The sequence below is a fragment of the Lissotriton helveticus genome, chromosome 7 (assembly GCF_964261635.1).
Source record: "Lissotriton helveticus chromosome 7, aLisHel1.1, whole genome shotgun sequence".
In the NCBI taxonomy this organism is placed as follows: Eukaryota; Metazoa; Chordata; class Amphibia; order Caudata; family Salamandridae; genus Lissotriton; species Lissotriton helveticus.
The window spans coordinates 1,524,936,194-1,524,956,033 of NC_136068.1; the positions used below are offsets into that span (position 1 = coordinate 1,524,936,194).

The 19,840-nt window shown below is 47.0% G+C and overlaps 1 protein-coding gene across 2 annotated transcripts in view; it reads left to right on the forward strand.

Moving 5' to 3' along the window:
* Positions 1-19,840, forward strand: part of SYNGR4 (synaptogyrin 4) — a 462,192-nt gene that overhangs the window by 183,184 nt on the left and 259,168 nt on the right. For both annotated transcript variants that reach the window (XM_078650944.1, XM_078650945.1), the window contains one exon: positions 11,502-11,739. In XM_078650944.1, coding sequence (XP_078507070.1) covers positions 11,502-11,739 — 238 coding nt within the window. The remainder of the gene's footprint in view (positions 1-11,501; positions 11,740-19,840) is intronic.

Here is a 19,840-nt window from a genome sequence, read left to right on the forward strand (position 1 = left end):
CTATATATGGATTTTATTTATTTATATATATATAAATTCATTGTAAAGGTATGTGTTGTAAAGGCATATGTGTGTTAAAAGTTTGCGTTGTTATGGTAACGCGTTGCAACAGCACTTGCATTTTTACAACTGCGTTGTAATGGCATGCGTTGTGCTATCATACAACGGTTTGTGAGTGTTGTGTAATAAATAGACATATTTTTATATATAGACTATGTGGTTCTTTTTTGTTCAACCTACACCACATGATTAGATCTGGTAAAACAAGCTGCTTAACACTCCTTCTGGGCTAAGCCTGAAGGCTGCTCGCCACAGCCACCTCTTAGAGAGTTTTCAAACCTCCAAAACCACAATATCCTGGCTGAAATCGTTTCTGCAAGACCGCTCATTCCAGGTCATAGAGGGCAACTATACATCTAAAGAGACCCCTGTACGTTGCGGAGTGCCACAGGGCTCCTCCTTGAGCCCTACACTCTTCAACGTATATATGTCCCCCCTGGAAAAGATAGTCACCCCTTATGGGATAAAACTCCTGACATACGCAGACGACACGCAGCTGGTGGTTTCCCTCACTCAGCAGAAAAATCCCAATATAGACCTCTTTTCTTGCCTGACTGACATTGTCAGCTGGATGGACAGATCCCACTTAAAACTTAACAACGACAAGACGGAGATCATGGTGATGGGGAATCAAGCCCACCTCCTCACGGACTCTCTTTGGCCCCCTTGCATGGGTAAACTCCCTACCCCTAAACCCGAGATTAAAAGACTCGGTTTATGGCTGGACAAAAACCTCACCATGCAAACCCAAGCAAGAAAAACGGCAGGAGTCTGTTTCGGGCTCCTGCGCTCCATCCGGAAAATCCTACCACTTCTCCCTTTTCAATCAAGGAAACTTTTGATACAGGGTCTCATCCTGTCAAGGTTGGACTACGGTAATGCACTCTACCTGGGCGCCCCACGAAAAGTCACTACCAAACTACAGGTAGTTCAAAATGCCGCCGCCAGGATTCTGACCAACAGCAAGAATCGCTGCTCAGCCAAACCAGCCATGCGAGCGCTGCATTGGCTACCCGTCATGGAAAGAGTGCAGTTTAAGTCGCTCTGTCTCACGCACAAAATTCTCAATGAGAAAGCTCCCCCCATACTCAGAGATCTGGTTACTCCCTATACCACATCCAGACCTCTCCGGTCATCCAATACCCACCTTACTAAACTACCCAAGATTTACAGAGCACGTTCAGGAGGTCGACGCTTTTCATACAATGCGTCCAAGATGTGGAACTCCCTCCCCTCTGACCTCCGTGCTCAACCCAACCTTCTGACATTTCGAAAATCTCTGAAGACATGGCTGTTCCCGTGAGCTTCTCTCCCTCTTCTTACATCGGTACTTGTTCAGCGCTGGGACGCTTACGGGCAGCTATGCGCTTTAGAAATCCAGTAACATTAACATTAACAATAAAGGTTGTCTGGATTAGTGAAGGTGCTTCATTTAAATAAGTGTACACCATATCCTAAGCCAGACTCCTACATCCGCTGTTTAAGCCACCATGACTAATTTTACTGTCCTGACATGAAACATCAATGTGCTCCTCGACGGTATTAAGACAGGAGTCATCATCCACTACCTTCACCGTCATGGGCTGTGACTTGTTTTGCTCCAAGAAACCCACCTTTAGGAGTCACAGTGCTCTTTCCTAGCAAGATACAACTATAAAAAGGTGTACCACGGGGGTTTACTCGAGGATCCAAGGGAGTGACCATCATGATTCATAAGTCCCTTCTGCTGTTAGTCCCCAGGTGACCCAGGATGCTCTTGGGAGATATGTGCTGTTAATGGGCTCCATAGATGGGACTCTCTACAACTTTTTAAGTGTCTGTTTACCCCCACTATTGGCAGCGCCTACACTGAAGATGTTCAGGGACCTTCTGTTTAACCTCCCCCCCACCCCCCAGGCAGGACGACCACAGGGGGTGAATTCATTGACATACGGGGTCCCCTGGATTCTTTGCATGCCCCAGGCCCTCCCTAGAGAGGGAAACGGGATGCGCCATTGGCCGTTGGGCCTTGGTTTATGAAATGCCTGGAGGGTATGGAATCTCAATACCAGACAAAACACCCACACATTGGCAGCTCACGGCTCCCTATCTTGCATTGATTTCTTTCTGCTGCCGGCGTTGGACCTCCTGCATACAAAGGGATCCCACATCCTGGCCAGAGGCCTTTTTTGGATTCTGCAATATCAGACTTTCATCCAATCCTTGCAGGCATAACTAAAGAAATTCCTGAAAGTGAATCAGGGAACGGTGAACTCACCGGGGACAGTGTGGGTAGTGTGTAAGGCCACTATGCATGGCAACATACAATCATATATTGGAGACTACGCCTACGAGGTGCAAGACCGAATGACGCAATTGGAAGTCCATTCTAACCTTGAGAGAATGAGAATCGGGCTCAGGTGCCAACTGTGCTTATATGAGGCCCGGCCACATTGGGAGACATCGACCAGACGGTCTATGAATAGGTTGGAGAAATAGGGAACACTCCTCCACTGGCAAACGACTAAATAATTTGAATCTAGTGTGTGGTCTGTGTGGTGACGGAGGACAGTACTCGAGCCGTGATGGGCTCTAACATAGCCTCCTCATTGGTGAAATTTTACGCCCTTCTCTATGCCGAGAAAACACTCCTAATGCAGTAGACGTCTACCATGATCATTGCTGACATTCCTCTCCCCACCCTATCCCCCCCAGAACAAGAGTCTCTGAACCAGCCCATGCCCATAGAGGAGGTCATCAAGGATCTAACTAAGCTTAATGCTGACCTGGGACCTGATTGGTTCCTGGTGGAATACTACTGTAAAATGCGTCCTGTCATTATACCTCCTATCTTTTTTTTCTCCTTTTACGGATAAAAATAATCAATCATGTAATTTGTAAAGCGCACTACATACCCGTGAGGTTTTTAAGGCGCGGGGGGTGGGGGGGAAGGTGCTGCTGCTATTGGTCGAAGAGCCAGGTCTTGAGTTGTCTCCTGAAGGTCAGCAGGTCTTCGGTTTGTTGTAGGTAGAGGGGGAGGGTGTTCCAGGTCCTGGGAGTGCGATGGGAGAAGGATCTGCCTCCGGAGGTAGTACTACGGATGCGCAGTACTGTGGCCAAGGACGGGGTAAGCAGAGCGGAGTTTCCTGTTGGGTACGTAGAAGGAGAGCCAGTTGTTGAGATAGGCTGGTCCGGTCTTGTGAAGTGCCTTATGTGCGTGGATCAGGAGCTTGAAGGAGATTCTCCTGTCGACGGGGAGCTAGTGCAGGTTCCTCAGGTGGGGGGTGATGTGGTCGCGGCGCGGGACATCGAGGATCAGGCGTGCAGAGGCGTTCTGGATTCTCTGCAGTCTGTTGATGAGCTTGGACGAGGCTCCGGCGTAGAGGGTGTTTCCGTAGTTGAGTCTGCTGCTGACTAGGGCCTGGGTGACTGTTTTCCTTGTGTTAGTCGGGATCCATCTGTAGATCTTGTGGAGCATGCGGAGGGTGTTGAAGCAGGTGGAGGAGACAGAGTTGACCTATTTGGTAATGGTGAGTTTCGAGTCGAGGATGACTCCCAGGTTGCGTGCGTGGTGGGTGGGGGCTGGGAGGGTCCCCAGAGACGTGGGCCACCATGATTTGTTACATACTGAGGGGTTGGGCCCGAGGATGAAGATCTCCGTCTTGTCTGTGTTCAGTTTAAGGTGACTGTCCTCCATCCAGTCTGCGACGGCCTTCATTCCCTGGTGGAGGCTGAATTTGGCGGTGAGAGGGTCCTTGGTGAGGGAGAGGATCAGCTGAGTGTCGTCGGCGTAGGAGATTATGTTGAGGTGGTGTTGTCGGGCGATGCGTGCTAGTGGTGCCATGTAGACGTTGAACAGCGTCGGGCTGAGGGAAGATCCTTGAGGGACGCCGCAGATGATCTTGGAGGCATCGGACCTGAACGGGGGGAGGCGGACTCTCTGAGTTCTGCTGGAGAGGAAGGAGGTGGTCCAGTCCAGGGCTTTCTCCCGGATCCCTGCGTCTTGGAGTCGCGTACGTATTGTGCGGTGGCAGACAGTGTCGAAGGCGGCGGAGAGATCCAGGAGGATTAGGGCCGCCTTTTCGCCGTTGTCTAGAAGGATCCTGATGTCGTCTGTGGCGGCGATGAGGGCAGTCTCGGTGCTGTGGTTGCTGCGGAATCCTGATTGGGATGGGTCCAGGATGCTGTTGTCTTCGAGGTGACGGGTGAGCTGGGTGTTAACTATCTTCTTGATGACCTTCGCTGGGAACGGAAGCAGGGAGATGGGTCAGAAGTTCTTGAGGTCGCTCGGATCCGCCTTGGGTTTCTTGAGTAGGGTGTTGATCTCTGCGTGCTTCCAGTTCGCAGGGAAGGTGGCGGTCTCGAAGGAGAGGTTGATGATTTTGTGCAGGTGGGGTGCGATGGAGTTGCTGGCTTTGTTGAAGATGTGGTGCGGGAGAAGGTCGGACGGAGATCCGGAGTGGATTGTTCCCATGGTCTTGATTGTGTCCTCGATGTTCACGTTGGCCCAGGTTGTCAGGGTGTCGTGGGGTGCGGTGGGTCCAGTGCGGCGAGGTCTGCAGGGGTTGTCCGGGGTTTGAAGCTGTCATGGATGTCGGTGATTTTCCGGTGAAAGAAGGTGGCGAGGGAGTCGCACAGGGCTTGCGATGGTGGGATGTCGTTGGCACTGGAGCTGCGGTTGGAGAGTTCCTTCACGATGGTGAAGAGCTCCTTGCTGCTGTGTGCGTTGTTGTCGAGGCGGTCTGTGAAGTAGGTACTTTTGGCGGTCCTGATGAGGTGGTGGTGGTTGCGGATAACGTCTTTGTGGGCAGCGCGGCTGTCTGGCGTCTTGTCGTTGAGCCATATGTTCTCCAGTTTCCGGCAGGTACGTTTTGAGTCGAGGAGTTCCGGGGTGAACCAGCTGACTCTTTTGCTGGTGTCTCTGCTGGTTGTTTTTTTCAGCGGGGCTACGGTGTTGGCGCAGTCGTTCATCCAGCGTTCGAGGGTGAGTGCACCCTCATCGGGGTTGGTGGGGTTAGTCGGAGGGTTGAGTGCGAGGCTTGTCTGTAGTTGTTCTTGGTTGACTTTGTCCCAGCAGTGGCGGGGGTCTGTAGTGTGCGGTGGTGTGTGAGGGGTTTTCGGAAGGAGAAGTGGATGCAGTGGTGGTCTGTCCAGGTGAGTTCGGAGGCGTGGCTGAAGGTGACGTGAGGGCTTGAGGAGAAGATGGCATCTAGCGTGTGGCCAGCGATGTGGTTCGGCGTTGTGACGAGCTGTTTCAGTCTGAGGTTGGCCAGGTTGTCGATCAGGGTGGAGGAGTTGTTGTCAGTCAGTCAGTCAGTCAGTCAAAGTACACTTTATTCGATTTAAAAAAAATCATAAAAGGCACATAACAATACATACAGAATTAAAATCAGCAATTCATTTATGTACAAAATCAGTGCTAAGTCTTGATTAGGCTGTTATGCATCATATATAAAAATACAGAATTAAGGATCAATTAAAACAATGCCATGTTTAGGGTAGGATGTTCAGTGGTACTCGTTTGTTCCTGATTCTAAATGCTTCTGCTAGGAAACTGGCAACGCTAAAGGTAACGTAAGTATTGCCCAGCATCTGGAGGTAAATTAATGCAGGTCTGACTTGAATAAAGCCGGCCTCCCTCAATACAGGTATAAAATATTTTTCCCTCGCGGCAGTATAGAACCCGCAGAACATCATAAAATGCATGGAATCTTGGTTAGAAAATTTATCGCACTCACAGGGGGGGCGTCTTCTGGTTTGGCCCACGATTGGTAGCACCCTAAAGAATAATGGATCAAATCAAGCCTGAATTTTATTAATAAAAATCTATGGAGATGTGTCGTGACGAGTTTTAGGTACGGTTCCAGGGAGGGGGTAGTAATTAGCATTGAATATGCTCTTACTGATGGTTTCATTATTTCCTTCTCCTCTCTGTTTAATCGTACTCTCTCTAAGAAATGATGCTTAATCCATTTTACATCTTCTCTCCTGATGTTAGATGGGGATGAAAAAAGTTCCGGTCTACCTAGGGATGTAAAGCTATCTTTTAGGTAATTCAGCCAAGGTATTTTCATAGCGTGATCCAAGAAAATAACATCCGCCAGAATAGCATGGTTCAGAGTTAGTTCTAAGTTGAGCCATGTCTTTGCCCAAAACAAAAGGGGTGGCAGTTTCAGCTTGTCTGTAATGTAAGGCAAACCCACTTCCTCGTGGATAGAAAAGGTGGGAGTGGATTTAGGGACTGATAAAAGTTGTCTAATAAGCCCATTTTCTATCCTTTGTATTTTCTCATGAGTGACATAGCCCCACAAGGCAGCCCCATAAGTTGCGATGGGAATACACTTGCTGTTGTATACCTTTAAAAGAGCTTCCATCGGCCTGGCCCCCAACCTTTTTGAGAAACCCAACAGGGCAAATGTCGAACGGGCCAAAGATAGACTCTTTGCCTTTATCTGGGGGACCCAAGACCCCCTCTCGTCAAAAAGGACCCCCAGATAAGGAAAGACTGGGACCCTTGATACCACCTCGCCCTTACAGGTAAAGATTTTAGATCTAAACTTATTTCTCTGTTGCCCTACTATCATAGAGTGTGATTTTTTAGCGTTGACTTTTAAGTCAAGGTTCTCCATGAAGGAGCCAAAACGGTCCAATAAGGCCTGTAGGCCATTACCGGTGCGCGCAATCAGGACAGCATCGTCAGCGTATAGGAGGGCCGGGATCTGGGCTCCTCCTACACGCGGAACATCTGCCACCCCCTCCTCTAGATGTTTTCTCAACCCGTTTATATAGATGGTGAAAAGGAGGGGGGCCAGGATGCACCCTTGGTGCACCCCTTTCTCTGATCTAAATCTGTCCGTACACCTCCCTTCCTTTGTGACCCGTACTTTAGCGAATAACTCCTGGTGCAAGGAAGCCATAAATGTTACCAGGGAGGCGTCCATCCCCATCTCTAGGAGGGTGGACCACAGTTTGGACCTATTTACCAAATCGAAAGCCGAGGAGAGGTCCATGAAAGCCAAATAAAGAGACCCCTCCCCGGCCACCGTATATTTGGAAATTAGCAGGTGCAAGTTGGAACATTGGTCTAGGGTACCTCGTTTCACTCTGAATCCGTATTGTATATTCGAGAGCCCCCCACAGATCTCCAGATTTACCCTCAGTTTGGACAGTAAGACTCTACCTAAGATTTTAATGGCAGAGTCAAGGATTGAAATGGGTCTGTAGCACCCTGGATCCTCACGTTGTCCCTTTTAAAAAATTGGCACTATGATAGAGGTCACCCAGGTATTGGGGAATACGTTGTCATTTGCAACCCGGAAGACTTTAGCAAGGAAGCCAATCTGGGTTTTTATAAACGAAACTTGGGCCACAGACACCTCTGGCCCTGACCTAGTAGATGCTATCCCCACTGGGTACACCCTTGCTAGAATGGACAGGGCAGGTCGGCGGGGAGGGGGTGTGGGCATTCTTTATAGAGAAACTTTGATCTGTCGCACTCAGGCTTTGTCCGCTCCTCCTGATCTCTACCAGGCCTTTTACTTTTCTATCAATCTACACCCTACGGAAAGCTTCTCTGGCATCTTATGTTATAGGCAACCGGGCTCTAGGGCTTCCTTTGGGCAGGATTTTAGTAGACTTTTAGAACCTTACAGTGAAAGATGCAATTTTACCCTTTTGGGGGATTTTAATTTCCACTTAGAGAATATTTACTGTAAGGATACCCAAAGCCTTTTAGAAACCCTGGGCTGCTGTGGCTTTTCACAGCTGGTCAGAAAACCCACCCATATAGCGGGACACTTACTTGACAGTGCCTTCTCTAATGACCCTAGTTTAAGGGTGGGGTAACCCATCCTCCTAGTTTGGTCTGACCACTTTCCCATTCCTTTTGATCTACACTTTATGGCATCAGTGACGGCTCTCTCAGACAATAGGCCGTCGGAAGAAAGGAGGAATTTCAGCATCATAAGTAAGGAGTCGCTTTCCACTCTTCTTAATAATTTAGAGCTTACTAAGCTTCATGATGCTAATTTGGCAGCAGCGGAGCTATCACAACAACTGTCAGCTGCAATGGACACACTTGCTCCCTTTAGTAAGCACTACTCAGCAAGGAAAAAACCCTATACTCCCTGGTTTACGGATAGACTTAGAAAGTTGAGACGGAGTTGTCGCAAACAGGAGAGGCTCTGGCATGTTGATCTTGATCTGCTGAGTAGGGAATTGCATAAACAGGGTCTAAAGGAATACAAATCAGCCATTATGAAGGAAAAGAACTATACTTTTCTAAGACGACTGAATCTATGAAATCCTTTAGGGATCTCTTTAAGGTAATAAACTCTCTTACCTCTCCCCAGGTCATTGACCCCTCAGAATTTTCCTGTAAGCGGTGTGGTAAAATATCTGACTTTTTCCTTACAAAGATCTCAGACATCTACTCCTCGCTAGTAGCCTCCAATGCCATTGTGGGGTTGCCTGATCAACACACTCTCCTCCCCAACGAGGCCTCACTCGCAGAGGGATCTCCCAGTCTTCTCACTTTTCCCCTTTTGTCCGCTGAGGTGACTGACCGGTTGTTAGAACGGGTGAAATCGGGTTCCCCTCTGGATCCATGTCCTCTCAAAGTGTTAAAAACTGGCTGTGACATCATCATTCCCCATCTGACTGATGTTCTTAATCTCGGTATCTCAGAGGGGTGATATCCACAGAAGCGTGGCTCAATGTTTAGAGCGGCAGACCCTGATGCAGAGCTCTGGCCCTGGACCAGGGTTCAATTCCCACCTTGGCGGCTCTTGGACTCAATTCCCCGGACCTGTTAATTCTCGCCTCAGTGCCTAGTCTAATCATGGGTCCCACTCTGTGACTCTGGGCAATAGCTTGCTTAATCTCCACAACGGCCCCAGCAGCGCTTGGATGCCTGGATTCACCTTGGGGGTGCCCAGGAGTGGTCATTTCACAGGAAAGCCAGGATGGGTTCCACAGCGGTATGAATACAGCGCTACGAGGCCTCCGGGTAGAAGTGCGCTATATAAATACTACACATTTACATTTACATCCTACCCTGTGGAAAGCGGCCGTAGTGAAGCCGCTTTTGAAGAAGCCCTCTCTGTATCCGAGAGAACTGAAGAACTACCGGACGATCTCCTTACTTCTGGTTCCAGCTAAGAGTCTGGAATTCTATCTAAACTTTCATCTTAGCACCTGTCTAAAAGATCCCCACCTACTCGATGGCTCTTAACATGGGTTCAGAAGCCACCTAAGTACGGAAACCGCATTGACGGCTGTTTTCGACAACATCCGGACTCAAGTGGACTTAGGGCACACTACCCTGCTTGGTCTACTTGACCTCAACGCAGCCTTTGATACTCTGAGAGATAGGTATCGGGGTCTCGGCCTTGGGGCTTCTGGTTTCCTTTCTTAGTGAGCGGGCTCAGATGGTGAAGCTTGGTCAATTCTATTCAGCCCCCAAATCTTTGCGCTGCGGTGTTCCTCAGGGCTCCTCCCTGAGCCCAACCCTTTTTAATATCTATGTATCTCCACTTGCTAAGGTTATGAGATCTTATGGGCTAGAGGTGCTGTCCTATGCGGACGACACCCAAATAATGGTGTCTATTTCGCATAATGTGAAGGATACGGCCCTTAACTTTAGGAACTGTATGCAGGCAGTCTCCTCCTGGATGGTGAAACATTTTCTGAAATTAAACGGAGAAAAGACGGAGGTCCTGATCTTTGGGAGTAAACAGGAGATTTGGTCCAGTGACTGGTGGCCGGACGCGCTTGGGGTCTGTCCTTGCCCGATTTCCCATAAGAAAAACCTCAGGGTCATTGTGGACAATTCACTGTCCCCAAGCTTGCAGGTTGTTAGGACAGTCTCTACCTGTTTCGGGATCATTAGGATCCTAAGAAAAATCTCCCATTTTCTCTCTCTTGAGGCAGGTAAGCAGGCCGTCATTGCCCTGGTAACGTCCAGATTGGACTATTGTAATGCTCTATATTTGGGTATTAACAAGGGCCTAGTGCGACGTCTGCAGATGGTGCAGAATGCTGCAGCCAGACTGGTGATAAATTTACCAAAATGTCATTCAGTCTCAGCCACCATTAGGTTTTTGCACTGGCTGCCCATGGACTGTAGGATCGCATTTAAGACTTTGTGCTTGACTCACGATGCCTACCACAGTTCAGGTCCTGAGGCGATAAAGGTACACCGCTATGTTACTAGCAGGCCGCTTCGGTCCGCAGATAAAAACCTGCTTCTAGTACCGAGATCTAAGAAGGTTAAATGGGGAGGAAGAGCTTTTTCCTCTGCTGCTTCTAAACTGTAGAACTGCCTCCTGAAAAAACTTTCGAGTCAGGCGTCTCATTCTCTCTTCCGTAAAGCCTTAAAGACCTGGCTTTTTTCACAGTTTTCGGTATGAGCATGTTTCCTTGTCTGCACCTTTATGCTCCACTTATAGCGCCTTGACGCCCTTGGGCTAAGTTTCACGCTTTACAAGTCCAATATTCATTCATTCATGACACATTTTTAAAAGCGGGGAGATTGCAATGAGCTTAAATTATTTTGGTTGTTCCCGTTAGGAGATGTGTTACTATGTTTACTAGTGGAATCCCCACTCCAAGCCAAAGTGTCTAGATCAGTGATGTTGCTTGCAAGCGACAATATAGGGGTCCATAGATTGTCAAGTCTACTTGCTGTATTGAAGGGGAATGCGAGAGCTTATCAGTGTTTTGTACAAGATGAAGGAGTAAAGTGTACCTCTTATATGAAAAGTAGGTTAGTGGCGTAACATTCTGGAGTATGTCTACAGGGGTGCTAATATACACCCCAAACATGTTTATTTATCCCCACTATCTGATTTGCAAGATGTACCTAATGTTTATTCTATTTGAGGTTAGCTTAGGTTATGTTTTTGGTACTTGAACAGCGTTTCCAACCACTGTTATGGGATGCATGTTCATTTTGTGCCCTTTATAAATGTAATGTAGAACATAGCAGTGGGATTTAGGAGATGCAAATGAGATCCTCTCTAATGTATGAAAACATGGGTAATTACACCGATGATGTACGTTGATATTCCTTATATATTTCCAATATTGAATTTGTTTGACTTTGGAACGCAGGATTGCATGGTAAATTCTTTTAGTGGCTAAGTCTGGTGAACACCTTTATTAGATCTGTTATGGGAACAAAAATGTTTAAATGTAGTTTGTGTTATCTACAATGCACTGAATAAAGGCAAACATATGTACTCTTTTTTTCTGGTTCATATTGGATTTCCAGTTGCAAATATAAGTAGCAGCAAGTCTATTTCTGGTGAAGTGATATACCGTAATATCAGGCCTAAGTAGAGTGCGAGAAGATTAACATTCATAAACTGATGATAAATATTGTTAAAAACGACATTCAATGGGAATGAGAATACCTGTGTTTTATAACCGAATGAATTCCCTTTCGTTTTTCTCGTTCACAGATTATGTCTTTGATTGTGGCTGGCTCCCTGGTGAATAATGGGTACCAAAATATGCCAAATACTTCAAAATTGCACTGCATCTTGAATGACAACTTTAGAGCATGCACCTTTGGGATTGCAATGGGTATCCTGGGATTCATGTGGTGCTGTCTCTTCTTGGCACTGGACGCCTCTGAGGGTTACATTATTCAGCCCAGAATTCAGAAGTGCATCATGCTTACGGATCTAATCATATGTAGTAAGTGACTTGGTTTGACTTGCACCCTTTCATTAACAAGGATTCACGTTTGAGTATCAGAGAAGCAGATTTTGGCATATCTTTGTGTTAATGTGTCTGCATTGCATAAACACGGCTCTCATGAAATTTAGACAAGCTCTGAAAATCCCTAGTGTGTATTTACTACTAGACCTAGGTGTAACCCTACAATTTTTTTCCATTCCATATCGAACTGTAGATTTACACCCATATGTCACCTGCAACAGAATTTAAAAGTGAAATATTCTTCTACTAACTTTTTACACATTGGTGTTGATCTCCTTGGGAGAAAGTATAAGAACAATTATTGAAGTTTACTAATCTGTAAAAAAAAATATTAACATAAATTCATAAATTGAAATTTATAACATGAAATGTAAATTATTTTAAATATGTATTTTTATCTTAGAACTAAGGAAAGAAAATATTACAGCACATTAACTCATCAAATTAACTAGGTATAAAATAATTAATTTACATATATTAATTTCATTTATGAATACCTATTTTTAAATAGTAATCAATAAAAATTCCACCCTCACTAGCGTTTTTTTTTTTTAATGTTGAAAATTGTGTTTATATCATTTTAATTATTTTTCATAGAAGAATAAGATTGTAATTTATGTTTTAAATTAGGTTTATTACTAACTTTTAAAATACTTAAAAGGTTATTGAATAAATATATATAACTAGCAGCCCGTCCCGACTTTGTCCGGGTATGAATTGCTGCCGGCCAGTAGTATATTGTTTTGTAGGATTTCGTTTAGATAGCATTTCTTATCTGTGACAGGCCTGTGAAACGCTCCGATACACAGTGCACTGCTAATGCACTTAAGAGTGCGCGTTCAGTAGTGTGTGAACTCGAGTTTCCCTTCTTTATTTTTCCTTGCAATATTATGTAGCGCGAACTCGACAACATGGCATGAGCACAATTTACATTACAGAAGAACACATTCATTTGTGGTAGGCACGGGGAGACAAAGCGATTCGCCTGGAATCACAGGATGTTGAGCTGATGCCAAGATTCGAACGTAGCTCCCCAACTCTAAAGTTCTCAATTCTAGAACTTGTGGCAGGAGGTGTGTCTAAAAGTGTATGTCGGTGCTGGCCATCAATGAGAGAGACCTGTGCATTTTTCAAATGGGTGGTGAAAAAATATGAGTATGTTGCTGGAGATGTGGTCCCCCGTGCCACCAATATACTTACCGGGGGAGGGTAAACACCCATTATTCCGCAACTTTCTTTCCGCATACCATCACTCCGCATACTTTCATTACCAAAGTACCATGACTTCGCAATGCCATTATAACGCATGGCATTACATTTTATATGCTTTTACCACGCATACATTTACAACGAAATTCGAAAATGTTTTGGCATACTGAGGTATATGTTTCGGGGTGTTTGGGTATTTTAAGGGTTAAGATATAGTTTTGGGTTATGGGATACAGGGGTAGTTTTAGGGTTTAGGGATAGGTATGGGTTTTGGGGTACAGGGGTATTTTTAGGGTTCAGGGCTAGGTTTGGGTTTTGGGGGTTAGGGGTATTTTTAGGGTTTAGGGGTAGGTTTGGGTTTTGGGGTACAGGGGTATTTTAAGGGTTCAGGGCTAGGTTTGGGTTTTGGGGTACAGGGGTATTTTTAGGGTTCAGGGCTAGGTTTGGGTTTTGGGGTACAGGGTTATTTTTAGGGTTCAGGGCTAGGTTTGGGTTTTGGGGTACAGGGGTATTTTTAGGGTTCAGGGGTAGGTTTGGGTTTTGGGGTACAGGGATATTATAAGGGTTCATGGCTAGGTTTGGGTTTTGGGGTACAGGGGTATTTTAGGGTTCAGGGGTAGGTTTGGGTTTTGGTGTACAGTGATATGTTTAGGGTTCAGGGCTAGGTTTGGGTTTTGGGGTACAGGGGTATTTTTAGGGTTCAGGGGTAGGTTTGGGTTTTGAGGTACAGGGGTATTTATAGGGTTCAGGGCTAGGTTTGGGTTTTGTGGTACAGGGGTATTTTTAGGGTTTAGGGATAGGTTTGGGTTTTGGGGTACAGGGTATATTTATAGGGTTAAGATGGGTTAGTGTTTAAGGGTGTTGGGGTATTTTAAGGAGTAAGGGTGGGTTATGATTATGGGGTGCAGGGGTATTTAAAGGGAGCCGGGTGGGATTAGCACACGATATGAAACATGGCATGAAGGGCGGAACGTACCACACGCCCCCAGCGTTGGTCACGCCCCCAGCACACGCCCACAGCACAACACAGACACGCCCACAAGGGACTACTTTGCTGACATGGTACTTTTACCTTTTAACTGTATATGGTGGGCGTCTGCATAGCCTATGTCCTTCTGCTGAAACTGCCTTTTCCAACGCTGTATTGGGTGTTGTGATTGTTGCTGTGGTTCCAGAAATTACCCGCCTCAAAGGTTTGGGCTCTCTCTTTATTATATTAGTATGGATATATATATACTAGCAGCCTGCCCCGACGTTGTCCGGGGCAATGAGGCTTTAGGGCCAACCGCCCGCCCGGCCCCTGCCCACCCCGACATTGTCCGTGTCCCGGAGCCGGAGCCTTACCTCAGCCGCCGTTCTTCAGGGCCAACTGCCCGCCCCGGCCCCCTCCCGCCCCGACATTGTCCGTGTCCCGGAACCTTACCTGAGCCGCCGCTCCTCCCCGTGCTCCTGACTTCATCGCCGCTCCTCGCCGCTCGTCACCCTTCTCCCCGCCAGTCCTCCTCTCGCTCATCACCGCTTCTCCCCACCTGTCCTCCTCTCCTCCCCGCCCACCCCGCACTCATGTCCGCCGCTCCTCCTCGTCAGCACACACGCACGTCGCGGCCAGCGCTACGTCGCGGCCGGCGCTACTTCCAGGGGACTATTTTTTTATGTTAAATTTTTTAAATAACGTTTAATTTTTACTTTATATAGCCTATGTCCCTCTGCACACCCTGACAATTCCAACGATGTATCGGGTGTGTGGATTGGCGCTGTGGTTCCCGAGTTTACCCGCCTCTAAGCTTCAAAGTTCTTTCTTTATTATAGTAGTATAGATTAAAAGATATATGGCAATCCTTGTTCAAGGAACCATGCCCACATTACAAGGTAGTTTCAAAATATGTAACTTTTCTATTGGTGACACGCTTTGGTGCAAAAGCGCCTTCCTCAAACCAAATATAATAAATATATATCAAATGTCCAAATTATTTAAATATTTTGCCTTGGTTCCTATGGGACAATATTCTGTTTTCCTGCCTCCATTGTTTTCGGTGGTTGTTTGTTGCAGTCCCTGTGAATGGCCATGTGTGGTGCTTAACAGACTTCAAGACTGGGCTATAGTACATTTAAACCTGTTTTAACCCCTTTACAGCTGTAGTAACTTTAGAAGTATAGCTTGTGAATAGCAATGGTATTTTGGGAGTGTGTTCGTATAAGAATGTACTTTCCTAAATCCCTTCTAAAATTTCCATAAACCCACCACGTTTAAGAGTAAAAATTCCACATTTTCCGGCACCTGTCTCATGTCTCTTCCACATTCATTACTAATTTGTATACCTGGGTGTGTAGAGATCACCACCACCGTGGCAGAAATGTACACCCAGAAGAGATAGAAGAAGCAGAGGACTCTGCTCGTAGGGTTGTGAATAGAATTTTGCAGTACAAGGTAGAACTACTTCACATATTACAAAATGAAGTTTATGAATGGGCTCCAGAACATACAAATCAGTAAGGATCATCATTTGAGAGGTTGTATTCCAACAACCATACAGATATTAAATATGTTGCATTCAAAACATTTAAAATGTTTAAACTGACGAAATGTTGGGTTTTCAGATGTTGCCACAACATTCTGAATACATTTCGCCAATATCTACATTGGTCATACCATTTATTAGAACAATTAAATGCTTACTGTTTTACATCTTAAATCTTTCAACTGTTATTTGCATCACCATTTTCACCCATTCCACATTTTGACTTGACAGCCACACTTTGATTGGCCATATAAGAACCAATCAAACAGTACGTTATCAAGGTGGGAATGTGGGATTTTTAAAGATAAAATGCAGCACTGCTATGTCGGGTGTTTTTCCAAATGTACTTTGTAGAGTTTTTTTTAAAAACTTTATTTATAGCATATTCCAATAGTACAAGATACACATATAACATATAGCAGTCAGCTGGCATCTTGAGACATTCATAGGACGGTTAACTTCCCCCAATCCCTCCCCCCTTAGTAGAAAAAGTAACCAGGAATACTCTTTATCAACTCCCCCTACCCCCCCCATGTCTTTGCCTTCCAGTTCAAATTTCTAGGTACATTGGTTATATGAGTCAAGCATAATGCGACGAAGAAAAAAGGATTAAGGCAATCAGTGTCCATTTCCAGCAGAGGAGCATAAACATTTCATACAATACAGGTGAGTCATGGTAGGCATAATAAATTAAGACTAAGTAGCATGCAGGTCATCCAGGCGTCAACACACAGGTGATACATGTGAGCCTACACTTCTGCACCCCTCTCATCGTCCGCTTCATCTCCCTCCCCTTGGTGCGTTCTGAGATAAGCTAAAAACGGGCCCCAAATGTCTTTAGGTCTAGATTTTAAGGGCATCTGTTCCGCATACGCATGCAGGTTCTCCTGTCACATTACCATATCTCGTATCCACCCCTTGAACTTGGGCGCCCTGCCCCTCCCCCAGCGACATGCCACTTGCCGCTTCGCCAGTAGCATACCCAGCGAAAGTAATTTCCTGTGTGGGGTGTTAATGTGTGTGGTTAGGCCTAGTAGAGTCATCGTTGGGAGTGGCTCAATGGTGGTCCCCAACATGTCAGCCAGCCCTGCTAGTACTACCTCCCAATACTCCGCCACTCTAGGGCAGCTCCAGGCTAAGTGTAAGAAGTCCGCCGGACCCTGAAGGCAACATGTCAGCATGAAGTCAGCATGGAGGTACTAGAAAACCTCAGACCGATTTCCTTGTTGCCGTATGTGGCGAAGGTCGCCGAGAAGGTGGTCAATGCTCAGCTCACGGAGCATTTGGAAAAATGTAGCCTACTCCACCCCTCGCAATCGGGATTTAGGGCAGGCTACTCTACGGAGACGGCCCTCCTAAGAGCCACTGAGACTCTAAGAGCAGGGGCAGATGCTGGTCATACAATGGCCCTGATCATGCTTGACCTGAGCGCGGCTTTTGACACCGTAGCGCATTCCATCTTGCTACGGTGTCTGAATGAAGCTGGGGTTGCCGGTCCTGCGCTGGGCTGGTTACAATCCTTCCTTACAGACAGATGTTTCCAGGTTCAGCAGGGGACATGCCGCTCAGGGGAGATGTCACTAGACCAGGGAGTGCCTCAGGGCTCTGCCTTGAGCCCCACTCTTTTTAATTTATACATGGCCTCCCTGGCGAAAGTTGTACACTCCTTCGGGGTGGAAATAGTGTCGTACGCTGACGATACTCAGCTGTTAATCTCCCTATCGCAGAGTACTTCCAACACCCCTAAAAATTTTAAATCCTGCATGCAGGCACTAGCAGAGTGGATGGATGCCCAGTGTTTAAAACTTAATGGCTCCAAGACAGAGGTGTTGGTGGTAGGGGGAAAAAGCGAGAAATGGTCTGATGAGTGGTGGCCGTCTTGCTTGGGCCCTACCCCCATACCATGTCAGGAGGCTAAGAATCTGGGAATCTGGATGAATCCTTCGCTCTCATATGAAGGCCACATAAGGCGTCTTGTGGGCAAATGTTTTGGAGTCCTAAAGACCCTAAACAAAACCTTAGACCTCCTGCCGTTATCAGCCAGAAGAACTCTAACGCAGGCGCTGGTGACCTCGCGGTTAGATTATGGTAACATTCTGTTCTTGGGGGCAACCGAGGGCAGCATAGGTCGCCTACAAGTCATCCAGAATTCCTCCGCCAGACTGGTGCTAAGAAGACCCAGGAGAGCTAGCTCGAAATTGGCGCTGGATGCGCTTCACTGGCTGCCGGTGAAGAAGCGTGTGCTATTTAAGTGCCTCCTGTTTTGCCACCGTATTGTCTGGGACAAGTCTCCAATTTATCTGAAGGAGCTAGTCAGCCGATATGAGCCTACCAGGACCCTCCGTTCAGAGGGTACCGGTCTGCTGACAGTCCCCAGGATTAGGAAGGCGAGAATAGGTGGTCGTTCCTTCGCGCTACTAGCAGCGCAAAATTGGAATAAACTACCTCTTGTGCTGCGACTGGAGGACAATGAACTACATTTTAGGGCTCTGCTCAAAACCCACCTATATACTGCATAGGTGTTGGGTCTTCTAGGCAGGCTCTCTGGTAGCTTAGCGCGGGGACACGCCGTGATGGCGTTACTGTGCGCTCTATAAGCTCTTTATTATTATTATTATAACGATGCCAACGATCATCCTGCCGTAACCCCAGCCTATGCAAACGTGCCGGTGTATGATATATTCTATGCAAAAATCTAAAGTGGAGTATCCGAAGTCTGCTACCACCGGAAAGGCGTTCCGTCTGTATGCATGCCGCTTCCCACTGCTCATCCGTGAGTGGGGTGGGCAGGTCTTTGTCCCAGGCCGCTGTAGCCCTAGCCGGCTCCCGGGGGGGAACCGATCTGCTTCTAGCGTATAAGACAGACGTGGCATGTTTCAGTGTCTCTCCCTGTAACATCATATGCAGAGATTGGAATACTTCCGGTTCCGTTGGGAAGTCAGGGCATATGTCCTTCATACATTGTCTTATTCTTGTATAAAGGAAGAGGTCCATAAACGCGGGGGGGGTCTTCTCCAAAAAATTGTTCCCGTGTCCGGAACTTTCCGTCTAGGAAAAGGTCACCACATGTGAAGTACCCAAGTCGGACAAGCATATTTTGACATATTTTCTCGGTGGTAACCTTTAACAACGGGCACGCATGCAACGACATTTTAGGGGAGTAGAGTTGTGTTATGCCCTCAACTTTCGCCAACCAGTGCATTGCTTTCACAGTGCAGTCCACGTAGTAGGGTCTCGGTTACCCGCTTTATATGGGACAAATACATATCCCGCCGGGGGGACAGGCGTCATGTGACCGTCCTCAACCGCCAGATGGGGCATGTAAGGGGGCGGGGGGGGTGAAACCAGTACGCTGCGAAATGTGCCTGAGCACTGTGATAGTACTGCTCGAAATCCGGAATGTCAAACCCTCCAAATCTATATGGCAATGCCAGAGAGTCCAGCTTCAGGCGTGCCTGCTTCCCTCCCCAAATCAGCCTTATGAGCTGTGTCCTCAGAGTGGCGAAGAAATGCGCCCTGGGGTGATAAGGGGTATTCACAAACAGGTATAGGAATTTAGGCACTATTACCATCTTGATGAGTGATATGCGTCCTGCCATAGATAATGGGAGCTTAAGCCAGGAAGTGATGTTGTCCGTCACTTTGGACATGACCCTACCGTAGTTTGTCCTCATTAGTGTGTCTTTGTCTCTGGAAATATAGATCCCCAGATAGCGAAAGTCAGATTCTTCCCACTGTAGTGGGTAATCAAGGGGTTGAGGGACGGTGCGATCAGTCAACGGGAACACAGCAGATTTACCCCAATTCATTTGCACTCCTGCAAAAGCTCCAAATTTAGTAATTTCCCTCAAAACAGGGTTAAGGTTTTCCCCTGGATTGCAAATATAAAGAGTAATATCGTCTGCATAGAGGGAGACGAGCACATGGCGGGACGGGTAGTTGAGACCTCTGTGATTATGATGATGGCGCAGCTTAGCTGCAAGGGGTTCAATGGCAATAGCAAATAAAACAGGCGACAGGGGGCACCCTTGTCTTGTCCCCCTATTAATCCGAAAGGGGTCTGAGCGCGCCCCATTAAGCAGTACTCTGGCCAATGGCACTTCATACAGGAGTCTAATCCACCTGAGAAACAGCTCCGGCATCCCCATGTAGGCCAGGGTCCCAAAGATATAATCCCATTCCAGTGAGTCAAACGCTTTGGTGGCGTCGAGAGACTGCCACCGCTGCACCTTTGGGGTTTATGTCCTGGAGGATCGCAAGCAGTGTGCGCAAATTGTGCGAGGTGGCCCGATTGGGTACAAAGCCCGTCTGGTCCGGTAGGACTATCTTTTCTTTCTATCTTTTCATGA